Raw genomic sequence first — 17537 nt, 5'->3', positions numbered from 1 at the left:
GTGCAACCGGCTGCGATGTTGCGACAACATATCGTATACAATGTTATGCTTGTTGCGTTAGAAAAAAATTTAATGAAAATCGACTTGCGCGCTGTCTAACGTCGTGTGTTTGTCGTGACTACCTATAGGTGTTTACCAGCGGCGGCAGTGTTGGGAGGAGAAGCTGTGTGAATTTCGAGGGTGACGAGGTCAGTAGTGTATAATAATAATTTAAATTATTATTTTTGTACAAGCTGAGTTGTGTGTACAATACGAAAACTTAAACAAATATATTTATAGAATATAATGCAAGCCCCTGGGCATTGCATTTGATCGTATTGTCGTGGTGTATATTGTATGCTTCTACACTCTACAGAAGTGATACGCATATCGGTGTAAATTAATTTTTTTAAGTTTTCACTTTTTCCTTAAAGGCTGTAACCAATTTTTTAAGATGTAAATTAGATGGAAATATATGTGTGCCCGTCGTATATGTGGCAGGGGCTGAATTCACTGCGTGATACATTTGCATAAAAGTAGTTAAGCTACCGCTGTTTTTATTTTCTTAGGAGGGGAATCTTGGAGGAGGATAATTATTTGTTGAATGTGTATGGCCGGTCGAACATTATATATTATACTTTTTCATACTTTTTCTCTCCATTTTTATTTTGCATATCTTTGTCATTTTTACGATGTAATTGTTTTCGTTTTATTTCTTTACAACTTTTTACACAATTTCCTCCCGTACTTCATATTTTGTGACCGTGTCCATTTTGATTGGTGAATTGTTATAATATTTAACAATATTTAGTATTGACTATAAATACTTCTGTACTAGTATTAATAATCTTTGGTATAACAAATTATTTAACTTTCTTCGGTGATGTAAAACATTTCTCTCAGTGGGTTTAAAACTCACTCGGTACATAGATGTAACAATAATATTACTCATAAGAAAAATGTCTGGGAACACTATTTACGTAAGGACGGACCTGCCGAACGATGACAAATCGGTGAAAGGGGGGTGCGAGTTATTTTCTCTACGGTTGTAGTTGAGTCGGATGTACGGGCGGCTGCTTTTGTGGTGGGACCACCCCGTATTGTTTATAATTTGTTCGTAATGCTGAACGCGATATAAAGGGTAAACATAATAATATCTGAGTGTGCGCATTTGTCTGTGTGAATTCGAATCCAACGCCCGCGTGTTTATTATGTGTATCGAGAAAAAAAATCTCCAAAATGATAATAACAGTAATATTATAATAATAATATGGTATTATGGTGTGCATAAATACATACACAAAATGAGTGTCGTGACTATCATAATAATATTATGTCAATTTTAGAATTATTAGTGTTGTATGAATATAGTATCACTTTATAAGTAAAATTATGCTTGTATCGGAAACGTGAGGTCATGCTGCATAGGACGATTGTCAGACTTGCGCACACTACAGATTATTTTGTTTCTGAGAATTCTTAATGATTATCCATTAACACAAACGAATCCTCCGGGGTGGACAGGAGGTTATGTGATTTTTTGCCGAGTTCGCGTATAAAAAATCTGATGTCCTTGCGTTTAGTGGTTTTTTTGTATTTTTATTTTTGTCCTTTCTATCATCTCGCACATAATAATGTCGATGTAAAAATTATTTTCTTTAATACCTAAATGTCACGGAGACGACGTTGCCAATAATAGGAAAATAACAATAATAGCAAAGAGAAATACTATCGTGTATTGTACGATTTATTGCGATCGTCGCGTCCAATATTAACCTTATTGACGGGCATAGGTAATCGACGTGCCTTAACCGTCCAGCTAGTCTAGTGGTACTGGTCCTAACTGGTTATTAATTTTTATTCGTACGTTTTTCGATAGTGATTTGAAAACTTTTGGTTTCGATTTCCCTCGATTGTGCAGAAACCCAATAGTTGGTGACTAACTCGTTTCAAAAACACGTCGTCTCTCTTTTGGCGAGTTCTCTCCTCCTCCTCCTCCTCCTCCTCCTCCTCCGGAGTTCGATGATTTTCATTCAAGTTTTTCTCTCTCCTGTAATTAAGTCTCCCGCACGACGAATTTCCTCCAGTAGCTTTCTGCCGGCTCCAACATTCGAGTGCAAAAGGCAAGCCATGTTCGTCGTATCGATTGGTTATTGCAAGCATTGCATGACGGTAGACCAAGCTGGTAGCAACCACATACGTGTCCGGTAACCGGTCGAGGAGGTAAAATAATATCTTTATTTTCCTTTCTTTCTTCTTATTATATTTTTGTCCACCCGGTTTGTGTGAAACGGCCGACGATCGTGTGTGTGTGTGTGTGTGTGTGTGTGTGTGTGTGTGTGTGTGTGTGTGTGTGTGTGTGTGTGTGTGCATACCTATACTGGTTTTCGTATCTTACGGAATCGTGTTATTATGGTTCGGAACCGGTTATACAACGGGTCGTTTTTATGTGTGTACTGTGTATATGATTATTATATTATTATGTGTACCTATGTCAGACGCCGACGTGCCTCTTTCCCCTGCAGCGACCCTTTCTGTACGACGCGTATGTAATGCACATACAAACTAACCGAACGCATTAGGTTTTTATATTTTTAATTTTGACCAAAACATTTTAAGCCGTTTATTCCGTTCGACTGCAGCTACTTTTTGCACTCTTTTGACACGACGTATCCAGCAAACAATCTGGGAACGTTGCCTGTTGCGTAAAGCGTAACGCAATGTAGAGGATCTCCGGTCACTTCTCTCCCCCTTCCGCCACTCACCGTTGCATCCGGTAGAAATCCAGGAAACCCTCGTTTCCCGTTCCAACAGCAGAATGGGATTTTCGGTTTGTTCTCAAATATTTATAATATTGTAGCAATATGTTATACTATTATTGTTATATAACGTCAATATATCGTGTGTACCGCAGCTCACGCTTCGACCTCGACGCGCAGGATAGTTGTTCGGACAGTGGGGTGACGAAATACTAACATTAATAAAAACGAAAATAAAATGATCCAAAAAACGCATCGATAGATAAAAATAATGTGCTCACAAATACGAAACTCGATGGAGCTGCAGCTGGTGACGGTATTATTCTATTCTGTGGCATAGTCGCGTCCACCAAAACAAAAAACATTTTATAATTATTATTTCTCATGCTCATCCATCTACCGAATGGTCAAAATCAAATCGTTGATGTTATTCAAGCGGATTGCGCTGATTGTTTAAATATACTCTACCGTTGCTGGTCTAATTATAATGTGATTTCTATTTTTTCAAAAACTTTTGTTTCGGTATAGTACTAAATAATGAATATTCTTGAGTGTTTTGTGCGGTCTTGGAAATTAATTTTCCCCCACCTATTCAACCGCGCTGTACGCAAGGTCTGCACATTGAAAAAACATTGTATACTCAATGGTATCATTCGATATTCGAGTTGATAAATTTAATATCATCATTATTATTATTTTTTAAGCTCTAAACGGGTTCAAATAAAATGTTTTTATCTCCAAACCTGTTTTTTTCGAGTGTATTTTTGTCTATTTGAAATACGTTAACAATGCTTGAAATGCGAATGGTTGTATTTTCAGCGTGCTCGTGTTAAATGTGCGTAATGGACATTTTAAGGTTGAACTATGCATTGTGCAATAAACAAAAAAACATACTAAAAAAAACGGAAATAACGAAACTAAATAATATCGTTTATATTATAATAGTAGCAGAGTGGATAATGCGATTAGCCGCCGAGAAAATATTATGAGCGATTACAGTATTACACTAACAAAGCGGCGTATGGTGTAGACTCGATGTACTGTGCTGTAGTAACAGCACCCATTAAACCGCATACATTTTTATTGTATTATATTTTAAGTATAGTAAAATAGTATTATAAAATATTATGTTCAAACACGGACACACGGTGGTAATAATTATTCTTAATCGTTCACTGAAATCTCGTTGTTAAATTAACGGTCGTTTCGAAAACAAAACTCAAATTTCGATTCGAATGGACCTCCAGATGATTTTATTTTTCGTGAACTTGACGAAGTTTGGTAACCAACCAAACCATAAGTGATCGAGTGTTTGGTAAAATAATAATTAAGAACTATCAATTTCGTTTGAATTCTCCGATAGTTGTGCGTGCACTAAAAACAATATTAATTGTATACTGTAGACTGTTTGCACTGATGACTATTAAGTATTTAACATAACAATCTATATTATTGTACACACACCGGCACTCGCTACGGAATAAAGTGTTTTTTATCATCGAAAAAATATAAAGAAAAAAAATAGAAAATATGGAAGAAATCGGGAAATCGGTACATACGATAATGTACGCCTACGCCCAACGAATCTCGCGCGTATTATTACCGGACGTAATATTATTATTTTTTCGAATCTTAACGGAACTTTTCGACTTGCCATTAAATTACATTTCGTCAATACATGTCTCATAATATCACAATAACCAAGTACGGTATTATAATATTATACCGAACCGACTGCGAACGTCGATCGTTTAAAAAAAAAAATCAAATCGAAGCGGCGGTTTGGACGTCGAAAGGTTAGTCGGTTTTTTAATTGTTAATAATCAAGAGTCAAGGTCTACCTCCCGCTCCCCTTTCCCATCAGCTGTTACGTCTGTTGTCACCAATCTTTTATACCGCGCGATATGGTTCCGCCCCTCGATGTTGTGACTCGCGTGCACAATATAATACAATTTGTTTAAACCCGATTTTTAAAAACAGACGATCGTTGTAGACAAATGTAACGTGTTCAGTCTCCAAACATAATTTTCACATTTCACTTTGTCAAGTGTACATTTATGATATTATATGGTGTGTAATTTTGATAAGAATTTATCTTGTATTTTCTTAAACAATTATAATAATTCTTGTCAATAAACGTTAAAAAAATTTGAAATTTTTAAATTTATAAAATAATATACTCAATTGGATATGATGGCTGTATGCTTAATATTATGTGTATATAAAATATAACATCATATTATTATTACCATTGTGTGTCAAGTGTTCGAACTAATTTACCGTGTACACATAATATACACCCATGTTAATTATAATATAAGCGTAGCTATATAATACAATAAAAAAAACGTTTTTCGTTTCAAATTTCTGTTTTCCATATGTATATATTTGGTTACTTCGGAAAAAACGGTGACAAAATAAATCCATGTAAATGAAGTTTAATATTTAGTTAGGTGTACTAATTGGATGTCTAAATATTAACTTCCTATACATATTGTAATATTTGGTATAATATGTTATGCTGTATTTGTATGGTTTCTTTTTAGGAGTAAGTGCGCCGTTGTGTTTTTATTACAACTGGCCATTATATAATACACTAACGGGACACTTTAATGTAAGCATCTATTTATTAATATTAATATAATTACATAATATCGTCATACACAGATAGACGAGGGTCGCCAGCTGCAAGCCATTTATGCCGACGACCGTTTCCCAAAACGATACGCGCCGCGGAATAAAGTTCTTGTTTAATATCGGCGTCGGATTATGTGTTCGCGAGTTTGCTTATTATTATTAATATATATTGCGCAGCCGAATACAATATAAAAACTTAACGAAAATACAGTTGGTAAAGAGAGTGGACATTTCTCACAAACAAAGTATCCGTCAGGGGAGGTGTTGTGTGGGGGGGGGGGCACACAAACTTATATTGTACAGTTTAATAACCAATCGATGATGGATCATTCGGTATTGTCGATAATGATACGAAGTTATGTTTTCGAACGTGAGAATGTATTAAAATTGCTTAGTATCTTATTACTATCATTATTATTGTGTTTCTCTCTCTCTCTCTCTCTCTCTCTCCGTCTCCGGATAACGTAACACAAAAACGTTGTCGTCCTGCGTATTATCATTTATCACTATACAATGATACACAATATACGCAGTGCCGAGTAGGAAAAAATAAAAGAACCGCAAGAGTTCGTTGACGCTTTTGTTATAATAATAATATATTATCATCAAAATTCGTCCGTATTTCATTCCTTACCCCCACCCTCAAAGGAATGAAATACGGACGAATATTACCCGTTGCGCGCTGCCGGCTTGTACGTGACAACTGAAGTCTGAAACGACAACAGACTCACTGTGTCCCTCCCCGCATAGGTTACTGTCGTGCCCTGAAAGAGGAATATTGTGCTCACACACAATGAGAGTACGCAATCGTTGCTCTTACGAAACTGAAAAATGTATGCGGACCATCGCCACTAGATATATAATTATGTTATATTTATAATGTGAAGACTAAAACCTTTACCCTGGACAAAAACTATTATTATAAATACTTTTTCATCGCAATAGAGGTTTTGTTTCTTCTCGAAATCACCTACATAATGGTAATTCATATGGATTAACAAAAATTAATGTTAAATCGCAGTTATCAGAAAAGAAACCGGCACGTTTGTTTTCCCTTTTATATATTATATAAAAAACGTACTTAATGCTATTATTACAATTCGTTGATCACCGAGAAAATAAACCAATAATAATAAACCAATACCGTATTGGTTCTCGCAAAACAATTAAATCGTTTTTAATGTTACCGATGAGTTTTCGTTGCCTATAAAAATTCGCCTGTTTAAAATCCTCGAAACGAAGCCGTAAATGGCGTGTCCTCTCAATTCGTATAGCACTATTGCTCATATAATAATAACACCGTTTATATTATCTATGTGAAATATGAATATTTATATAAGTGCTCGCGCGTGAGAGTGTGTATACCTTATAGGATATTATTATTTGTTGACCGTTGAGGAGAAATTACCGACGACAACGACGTTCTGCATGATCAATCTGTCGTGGAGAGTTTTTTTTTTCAGCACGCATCTATCCGCGCTTTCTATACATCATTTGGCTTTCGCTCGTCCGCCAGTTGTGTCGTGTCGTGTCGCTGTCGTCTCGTCGCAGTTATACTAACCGTCCTCATAATACTTTTAGGTACCTATAATACCGACAGCGCGTTCAGAGTGTCAGTAACCAAAAAATTATTATAATAAATAAAAACCCCCAACGAATATCGTCGTAGTCATTGTATAATATTATACAACCACACGCCGCCATACATTATCGTTCGTTTTGATTATTATTGTCATGTGTATCTTTTGTGTAAAGTTTAAAAGTCAAAATCAAAAAAATTTATATTGACCGTTTGTTTTTTTTATCGTTTTTGCAGACACTTCGTACGAAAAAGCCTGTCGCCGAGGAAGCGCTCCCACGACTCCAGTGCTCGGCAACACCAGGTCTCTGGAACTCACGCCCTCTAGAATTGTGGTGAGTTATTAATAAATGATTATTATTATAGCAGCACATATAATAATAATTACTGTGTATTAGTAATTATGATTGTTCATCATAATAATATTAGGAATACCATATTTATATTCTGTGCGAAACGTATAATTCTCAGGCGTATCTACCTATGTATCGTAGAGTATAACTCGTAATGCTTGTACCCATAACGTCGATCATCTGGCCAAGATCGTTTTTCGGACGTGTTTGTTTTTCATTGTGAAATTGGAACGACCGACAAATGTCTTCGTCGGGTACCGCGTGCGCTAATAACGGCTCGTGCGGACATATTCTGTGTAAGGAATGTCCAACGTTGACGTTTTGGTCTCAAAATGAGTGAAGAAATTCTTCAAAGAGATTGTCTTGTATGAAAATGATTATGCTCGATGGCGCGATAGATACGGACAATTAATGTCAACGCGATGACTTTGGGTTTCCGCTCGTAAAACTAAATTGACTCATCAAACAAACTAGCGTAAAACGTGCGCGCATCCGCTGTAATACAGAATCGGTGTACTTGTACACATTAATATATATTTTATGGTAGTTAGCCAGGTACTAATTATTTTTATGAGGAAATTCAAAGGATCCACTTTGTCGGACGTGCACGCGGCAGTCCAAAAAATAAAGAAAGGTGTGCTTTACGATACATAATATTGAACAGGAATATGCAAATTGTCTATCGATCGTTCGAAAACAAATAAAAGTAACCGGCGTACATTTTTAGAAATGTGTTATAACGAATAAATAATATTATATATATACTTATATTTTATATGTAAATCATAATACAGTGACAATATATAAATATCAACTTCGTGTCTTCGTATAGTATGAATATTTTATCATAAAGTAAAGGCACGAATTTCATACTATCCGTACAATTTTGTCTTACTGATTTTATTTTATACTCCTTTCACGAAATTCATGATTATTTTGAAAAGTCATTCCAGCTCATGTTATGAAAAGTAATACCATTGATTAAATGTACATATTTAACGTATTTTTATACGTATTTGTAATCAATGGTAATGCCTTACAGTAATTTTAGATCTGTTAGAAATTATCAGGACATTTCAGAAATGGTGATGATGTATTTACCAAGTGGGTGCTAGATACACGTGTATTCATGTTACGCAGAGCTGTGTATAATTGGGTCTCATAATATAATATGTATTTATTACACGCGGAGACGCTCGTAGTAGGTACGTACCAATTTGGTACTTACTTCAATTGTGTTCAAATGACGCCACCTAGGATTCGCCTGTGGCAATTTGTAAATCCATTGTGATCGCCAAGTGTCGTTATAATACTAGCACCTCCAGGGCAATTATTTCTATTAATTATATATATTTACCAATGCCGGGAAAATTCGTTATTAGTACATGCTATATAGCGTCATGTTATAGTCTTTAATGGTAAAAACTAAGAACCTTGGCTGAGATTGTGTAACAATCCAGAATTATATTTGATTTTAATTATATAAAAAATAACCGTTCCATATTTCGTAGTAATTTCGAATAATAACATTTTAACATTTAAAACAATTCTGAACTGTAAATTCGTTGATGTTGATGAATTTTTTTTGTACTTATAACGGTATGCATAAAAATATCGTACATTTATGCTGATGATGGAAAACATTTCAACCCATTTCCCTGTATCACGTCGATCAGCCAATTATAAATTATGCAGAAAAATAATGGTTTCAATAACCGTAAAAAATGATACTACTCAAGCGTGACAGGAAAACGATTGATTTTATTTTCTTCGTCTAATTTCACGTTCATCAAGCCATGCATAGTCCATTTGGCCCAGCATTTGATACTTTCTCGTTTATTAGTTGTTAAAAAAATATTGTTATATATTGTTAATAAATAATCTAATGCGTAGGGTGAGACCGGCTGTTGGTGTGGCTACGCTTGCAACGCGCGAAATATCTATAATATGCCTTTAAAATAAAAAACAATTTTTCTTAAAATAATCTGAATATTTTGTTTTTGATTATGTCATGTTCATTTACTTTACATCCTTTCAATTTTTATGCATATTTTCTTTATAAAATAATTTCGATGTTTCACATCTGCCGAACATCCCGCGATGGCTCACTTTTTTTTTATAATGTGTTTATTGTTTATAGTAACTATTTGAAATTTCTATTAGGTGTTTAATTTATATAAAATTTACGAGTATACGTGACTACCATAGGTGAATTTCTTGTGTCTAGCTGACTGTAGCTTCTGTTTTACATTCCTAGTTCTACTTCTGCATCTGTATACTCATTTTATATGAGGTGTGCAATGTGTATATTTGAATATTAATTACTCCGTGATATAGGTAAACTATGGGTACAATAATTAACGTATTATTATTATACGTTACGTACTGGGTGCATCATGTTCATAATATAAGAAAAATGGATCAGAGATTTGCCCTTCAATAAAACCACTCGGTGGCAAAAACATTCATGTTTATTTTATATCGGTGTACCTATATGTGCAATGTGCTATATAATATTATTATGAATGGACTTTCCGGGACACGAGCGCTATCATACACATATAACAAAATATTGTTTTGCATTGTTTTGTATCACCATAATACTATGTATTGTCCGTCGGTGTGCATGTGATGGGTTGGTCGCGGATGAAAAGCGTTTTCAAACTCGCGCACTGCGCCCACACTGGCAGCTGTTGTTTTGGGCATTAGATTGTAGGATATGGTGACGCGATTTATTCTATTTCGTGCGCGTAACACAATATAATATAATATATATAATATTATGTATACACACAATTATAAATAATAGTTCCACGTTTGGGAAAAAAAGTACCTCATTTAAAACTTTCACTCAGAACACAAATAACTGTTATCATCCGAGCATGGCCCGGAACGATGTCGTAAGCCGATAGTGCCGTTGCACAGTGTTGTGTGATGTATTATTTGCTTGTAACTTTTGTATAAGTAGCGTGTCGGGTTATTTATGCCTACTCGTAAATCGATCGAGATGATTTTGTTGTCTTTAAGATGACATGAGTTTAAAATTATGGTTGTAGGGTGTTAAAACTTCCTTTTGACGTTTTTTTTTATAAAAACGTAAACGTTTTATAATAAATATATTATAAAATATTTTTAAATATACTCCTCCCTCTCCCGTTGTAAATTGCTGATTTGTGATAAATCGACGTTTACTTACCATGTAGTTTTTTGTCAACAGAATTTTTTTTCAAAACGTTCGTTCAGGTCAAATCCACTAAAACGGACCAAGAGCGTCACAAAGTTGGAGCGAAAAAAAGCGCTGGAATCTGATGGGTAAGTAAAGTAATAATATAATTATAAATTATAGTTTGTATGTATTTAATATAGATTTTCAATACCGCCCTTCAGTGGCGCTGAGCCCCACTAACAGGTGTTGTTAAGACAATATCTGTAATAGGGTGGGATGCAGTCCTACTGTCTTGCTCATTATAGGACTTGTAATAATGTGCGATACCTCACGTTAGATGGGTCAATGCGTCTATTTGCCGAAAAATTCTATTTTTTTTTAGAATTCTGCACCACTGCACCCTCTCACGTATAATATATCACCATACACTTTACGTGGCTCATGTCCATACTCTAAAATTAGCGTTACATTTTGAATACTATATTTTGGAAATAAGTTAAACTTTGAATATATTTAAAAATAAATCGGTTGAAACAATTTTTGTGTTCCGAGCTTAAAAAAATAAATATATTTTCCCAGTTACACTTAATCTGTAGCTATGAGTCATTGGTATTTATTTGGGGAAATATCAATTAAATTAAAATTCGCTTATGAGGAGGGAGGGAGCGTGACACAATAGCCTTATGTCTGTAATAATATATAAAGGAGATGGCTGGTACATCACGGGTTTGGAATTTAAAGAACAACAATAATAACAAAAAATTACGTTTTTTCGTCGCAGAAACGTCAGCCCGGGCAGCGGACCTAGGTTGAGGACGTCCCGTTCGCACGAGTCGCTTCTGTCTGGCCAGTCGCAGAGCATCATGCAATCGCTGGACCTTAGCAGCGGCGGTGTGGAGATCAAACCTCTACACCCGTCCGTGCTGGGCCGGGAAAACTGTTTCCAGGTGACGTTGCCAGCGGGTAACACGAGGTACTTCTCGTGCCGCACAGCCGAAGAACGCGACAAATGGGTGTACAGGTACGTTTTTTTGAAAATGTTCAAATATTCAGTCGATTTCCGTTACAATAACATCGGTTTTCTGCACAGTTTGAGGAAATCCGTACAACCCGACCAAGAGCACATACGCCGCACGGAAAACGCATTGAAAATATGGATTCTAGAAGCCAAAGGGCTGGCTAACAAGAAAAGGTATGAGATCGTCTATTTTCCCTACAACTTACTACACACTATGATTGTGTCAGTTTTTATTATATTGATTTTGATAATAAAAATAAAGAAGAAAGCTGTTACAGTTTTACAAAACTAACATGATTGAATAGCTTATGTCGAAATGATTTCTTAGGTAAACCTACTTAATTTTTTTTCTGTAACCAGTAATAATAGGTTTTCGCAACCTATAATTTTAATTCCCCAATTAAATTTTTCTAAACAATTCAAATGTTGATGTATGTATGATTAATATCGAATATTGAAAAATATTTATTATTCATAATATACTATTACGTTTATCCAAACTCAAAATGCTTATAAGTAAATAAAACAAATAGTTCAATATTTGACAATATTGATATTATTTTACTCCAGATTATGAAAATATGGTTCCTTAAAAAAAAAATTAACTTAAGACAAATTGCGTTCTATGATTATCTTAGGCAATATAACAACTACAACATTATGATATGCCCTTTAGTTACAAAAATTGGCACTGGAAATTAGTGTAGTAAACATTATTAATCATTATTGAATAGACTAGTGGTTTCCAACCGGTGGTACGTATGGAACTACGTTAAAAAAATTACTATTTTTTACTCTTCTGATTTGTATATATTTTTTCCTTTATATACATACAATAGAATTTTAATCCATGAATTAATAATAAAGGTCATAATATTGTTTAAATATTAATTTATTATTTTTATTAACTCACCCTTATTTACTTTTTATAATTTCTATGGCGCTCCTATTGGTCATACAAAATGTGCCAAGTGGTATTCAGTAGTAAAAGGTTGATAACTGCTGTAATAGACTATTATCAACTACATATTGTGGGCGTAATTACAAAAGGCACTGTCAATTTTTCTAAATTGTACAGTAGAGCAAGAACAAAATTTAATTTCACTAGATTTCTTATTGAAGTATTACTTTTTGTGAAATTTTAAAGACACCTTATAATAAACAGTACCTTTATAATTTTTTTTAATTGAACATCACAAAGTTATTCATATTATTATTAATACTGAATACTGACCTGCGCAGGTATTTTTGCGAGCTATGTCTAGACAAAACGCTGTTTGCTCGAACATCATCAAAACAGAAATCAGAACTCTGTTTTTGGGGCGAACACTTCGATTTCACCAGTCTACCACAAGTGAACGTCATAAATGTGCATTTGTATCGAGAAGGCGAGCGGAAGAAGAAAAAGGATAAAAGCTTCTTAGTCGGTATGGGCATACTATATTAGTTTATACTTAATATTTTTTTAAAATATACTAGCTAAGAGTTTTTTTCCCCTGTACTTACAGGGACCGTCAGCATTCCGGTACACGATGTCACTTCCAGATTCCTTACCGAAAAGTGGTATCCGGTGACCATGGAGAAAACCCTCAAAGACCCTCCGTCCTTAAGAGTGAAATGCCGTTTTCAGAGTGTCGACATACTGCCCGTACAAATCTATCAAGAATTCTTACAGGTGATTTTAATGAATTTTAATTATCAAATCACTGAACCCGAGTACCCAATCAATCTATAATCTCAAAACTAATAATATTTTATTGTTGTGTAGTATTTGAGAACAGACTACAAAACCATTTGTGAAATCTTGGAACCTGTTGTTGGTGTAAAGGCCAAAGAAGACATCGCCACGGCTCTGGTGCATGTCATGCAAAAGGAGAACCTAGCTAAAGAGTTCCTGTCTGACATTGTGATGATGGATATTGAAAAGGTCGAAGATGATCGCCTGACCTTCAGGGGTAATTCGCTAGCCACTAAGGCAATGGAAGCATACTTGAAGTTGACTGGAGAAAAGTATTTACATGAGACTCTGAGTGAACTAGTGTCAAATGTCATGCAAACTGGTTTTGATTGCGAAGTGGATCCTTTAAAAGCTGGTAGTGCGTCAAACTTGGCAAAACAGCAGGCTAATTTAAGAAATGCTGTTGAAACCACATGGAATCGTATACTCTCGTCTCATACGTCATTTCCATTGTAAGAAATTAAATACATTTTTATAACTACATAACATATTATTTCATTTAAAATGTTGATTTTGTTATAGTGAACTTCGGGAGTGTTTTACAAGGTTCCGTGAACGTATGAACGGTTCTGGACGCCACGATATTAGTGACAATTTAATTTCAGCATGTATTTTTTTGAGATTTTTGTGCCCAGCCATCTTGTCTCCTAGCCTGTTCAACATAACACATGGTAAGTTATTTATATTTATATAATGTGCAACATTTATTTTAATGATTTTTAATATCTTTCATAGAGTATCCTAATGAAAAAGCAGCACGGAATTTGACATTGGTAGCAAAAACACTGCAAACCTTGGCTAACTTCACTCGATTTCAAGGAAAAGAAAATTTTATGGAGTTTATGAACGACTTTCTGGAACGCGAAGCGGCTTCAATGAAATCTTTCTTGAAAATTATATCTGTGAGTGTCAATTTCAATTTCAATCTTAAGCTAATTATTGACAATTTTATTTTAAAAAATATATACACATTTTTATTTTGTATACATTATTTATAAACTGTCTCATCACATTTGCAGAGTCCTGTACCAAATGGATATTCAACTCCACAAGACCACTCAACTGAGTTTGATGGACACATCGACCTTGCAAAACAATTGAGCATACTTCATACATTGTTAATGGAATGTGTGGAAAAAATATCTCCAGTGCGTCTTCAGGAAGTAGAAAAATTGCACATGATACTGGAAAGAATACAGTTAGCACTTGCTCAGCCCACTGGAGTTCGAACTCCATTAAAAAGTTATATTGAAAATCAACCATCTAATGATCAGAATAATATTTACCAGCCTGTGCAACATCAAAACATTTTTAGGTTTGTAGGATGAAAATCAAATCATCAAATATAATTTGTATTTAACAATAATTATATTTTATTTGTATTTAATTTTAGATATAATGATCCAACATTGAAAGATGGTGCTCAACGTTTGTATGGGTCAACACAAGGACCTTCTTTGAACAGCACAAATAATTTGGTTGGAAGTTCAACACTATTGTGTGAAAAACGTCCTATGACCAATACTACACGTGCATCAACTCTTCCCCGCAATGCATTCTTCTCGTCCAATCCTGGTTCACCTAACCTACAACTTTGTCCTAAGCTGAAATTTGATGAACCAGTTACCACTTACAATGGATTCACTCCTCATCACATCAATCATAATAATGGTCACAATTCTGATGTTGAAATCGACCCACAACAAAAGGGGAGCCAAATGTCCATTTCCACATTATCAAATGTAGCATCCTCTGGTTATCAGAGTTTTGCAGCATACAGTCAGAGCTCAAGTCCTGTTGATTTGACCAATAACAATAGCAAACCGCCTTTGGCTAATGGCAATGCTGCTTTGCCTCCTCTGGCATTTGTCAATCCTGTATACCAACATCATCATCACCACCACCACCACCACCATCACCAAAGAAAACAGCGGCCACGATCATGTAGCTCTTCTGAAGATGAGAATAATCCAGTTAATGATAAAGTAGCTCAAGTAGCCCCAAGATTCCTACCACCCCATCGTGCTCCAAGAACTAATCCACAGTGTAATGGTGGTGGTGGTATGGCTAGATCCTTAGCTTGGAAATGGTCTCCGAGCAAAGTCAACGGAGTTAGCCCTAATCCTAAATGTGCACCTGGTGGTATGTCATGATCATTAATGTTATTGTGGATTTTTTTGATTGAGAATTGTTTAAATGTTTTAAACAGATGTTAAAAAAGTGTGCCCTGCTGAAATGCCTATAAGAAGGCGTGTGTCCATTGATTCTAGTCGTGGGATGTCTGAAGACTCTTCTGAAGATGAAGACACAAGAAATCAAAATATTGCCAACAATTTGAAAACTAATCGCTCTATTGATCAGATAAGCGTAAGTAATATTTAGTTAATTATATTTTACTTATATTATATGAACAATATAAATTCAGTACCAGAAAGAAATTGAACGTCTTCAAACCAATGTGCAAATACTTAAGTTGAAGTTAGAACAGGCCGAACAGCAACTGGAATCTGAACCAGATTCGCCAGAAATTATTGATAATGAACCAGATAATATGAAAAACATAATAGCCAGGTTAGTAGCATTGTGTCTACTTCAACGACAAATTAAACTTTGCTATTATTTTTCAGGTTGATGTCTGTAGAAGATGAACTGAGACGTGAGCAGCGCAAAATGTCTGACACTCTAACTCACAAGCAGCGCGTGATTGAGGCTCAAGAACACCAGATTGCTGCATTGGATGCGGCTAACAACCGATTGTTGAATGCTTTAAGCCAGCTCAAAGAACGGTACCAAATGACGAATGGAAAAACCAATAGTCCAAGTCCCAATATCAACCATAGACTGCTTGCCGAGCTTGGTGAACTAAAGAGCTCATCTTGTTAAAAAATCTTATCCTCTCGTCGTTTTTGTATTTAAAGGTAGATGGATAGATAGTATTTTATCCAAAAAAAAGAAAAATTTTATATTTTGTCTGAAATAGGTTCAAAGTTAAAAACCGCAATTTTTCAACTTAGTTTACCACATTGATAGGTCGTTGCATTATTATATTAATGCGTTTTTACGCAAAATAAACTTAATTAAATTACTAATTTCAAATCATTATCAAGTATTATTAACTTTAATGTGTTCTTGCATAGTTATACATTCATATATTTTTTTTAATGTAAAATAATAATTAACAAATTTAATATTATCTTAAACTTGGTGGTTTATGCGAATTTATCAAAACTTTATTTTAGGTTTTTAACACAGATGTATTTTTCCTCTTTGATGAATCTTTGTTTTTTAATATTATTTTTTTTTTTTTTATGTTAGGTTGTAAATTTTAAGCGCATTATGATCGTTAAGTTAGCTGCTAAATGTTCCTTATAAAGTTTTCAGTTTATATTACTTAAGGAGTATGTTTAATTTAACAAACTGGTAGTGTATAATATTATTATTTTAGTGTGTTAATCAATGATTATTATTATTTATTTATTATTATTTTTTCTTTTTTTTTTACATTCTGTTAGAGTTATGTTGTTGAATTTTTTATTTTTATTTATTTTTCAATATTGATTTGGGTGTATCAAACTTAAAACAAAATATGTAATGATTTTGGTTTATTTTTTTCGTGTTTTCTTGAGAATAAGTTTTGTACCAAAGATTATTACTGACAAATCATTGTATTAATTCTAAAAGGACTGACGAATTATACATTTTTTTTTTGGTGACCTTTTAAAATTGAGTTTTCTCATTTATTTTCCTATTTATATTATGCATTATCTATACTGTAGATAGGTATTCCGATAGAGAATATTGTTTAATGTGATTGTGGTGGTTCACAATGACTAGATTATTATTTATGAACAAGATTTGGAATTTTAAATATGGTTTAGAATTATGACTTCAAATTAAGATATAAATTTGTTTTGGAACATATCAAATTCAAATACAAAAATGTATTTTGCTATTTTTTAGACCATTTCTTATTTTTAGCATATTTATTCATTTAACGTTTTATTTCAAGTAAATACATTTTGATAGTCAACCTTATTTGTTTACAGTTAGATGTTAGTCAATATAAAATTAGATATAGTGCCTACTTGAGTCATAGCACAATGGTTTTTTGTTTTATAAATTTAGTGAAATGACCTTGCAGATGGGCAATATTTGGTTACTCAAAATTAAATATAGAATTATAAATCTTAAGACATTGTTAGAACTTAGAATTTAATTAACCAAGGTTTTGTAATAGTATCTTATAAAATCTTTGTGTATATTAATGTTATTTTAGGTGCACACGTGCATACATATTTCCAAAATTTT

At 34.0% G+C, this 17537-nt stretch overlaps 1 protein-coding gene across 5 annotated transcripts in view; it reads left to right on the top strand.

The window, feature by feature from the left end:
- Positions 1-16462, top strand: part of LOC111035014 (probable Ras GTPase-activating protein) — a 141642-nt gene extending 125180 nt beyond the window's left edge. For all 5 annotated transcript variants that reach the window (XM_022316495.1, XM_022316493.1, XM_022316491.1 and 2 more), the window contains 14 exons: positions 7192-7289; positions 10525-10619; positions 11255-11494; positions 11564-11665; positions 12734-12918; positions 13000-13166; positions 13260-13681; positions 13752-13900; positions 13965-14131; positions 14249-14544; positions 14623-15371; positions 15439-15596; positions 15655-15800; positions 15857-16462. In XM_022316495.1, the coding sequence (XP_022172187.1) occupies positions 7192-7289; positions 10525-10619; positions 11255-11494; positions 11564-11665; positions 12734-12918; positions 13000-13166; positions 13260-13681; positions 13752-13900; positions 13965-14131; positions 14249-14544; positions 14623-15371; positions 15439-15596; positions 15655-15800; positions 15857-16112 (3230 nt within the window). In that variant the 3' untranslated portion in view covers positions 16113-16462. The remainder of the gene's footprint in view (positions 1-7191; positions 7290-10524; positions 10620-11254; positions 11495-11563; positions 11666-12733; positions 12919-12999; positions 13167-13259; positions 13682-13751; positions 13901-13964; positions 14132-14248; positions 14545-14622; positions 15372-15438; positions 15597-15654; positions 15801-15856) is intronic.
- The last annotated feature ends 1075 nt before the right edge of the window (positions 16463-17537 follow it).

This window comes from Myzus persicae, unplaced genomic scaffold (assembly GCF_001856785.1).
Source record: "Myzus persicae strain clone G006 unplaced genomic scaffold, MPER_G0061.0, whole genome shotgun sequence".
Taxonomy (NCBI): domain Eukaryota; kingdom Metazoa; phylum Arthropoda; class Insecta; order Hemiptera; family Aphididae; genus Myzus; species Myzus persicae.
Note: the sequence above shows the minus strand (reverse complement) of the source record. Positions and strands in the feature narration are given on the sequence as shown.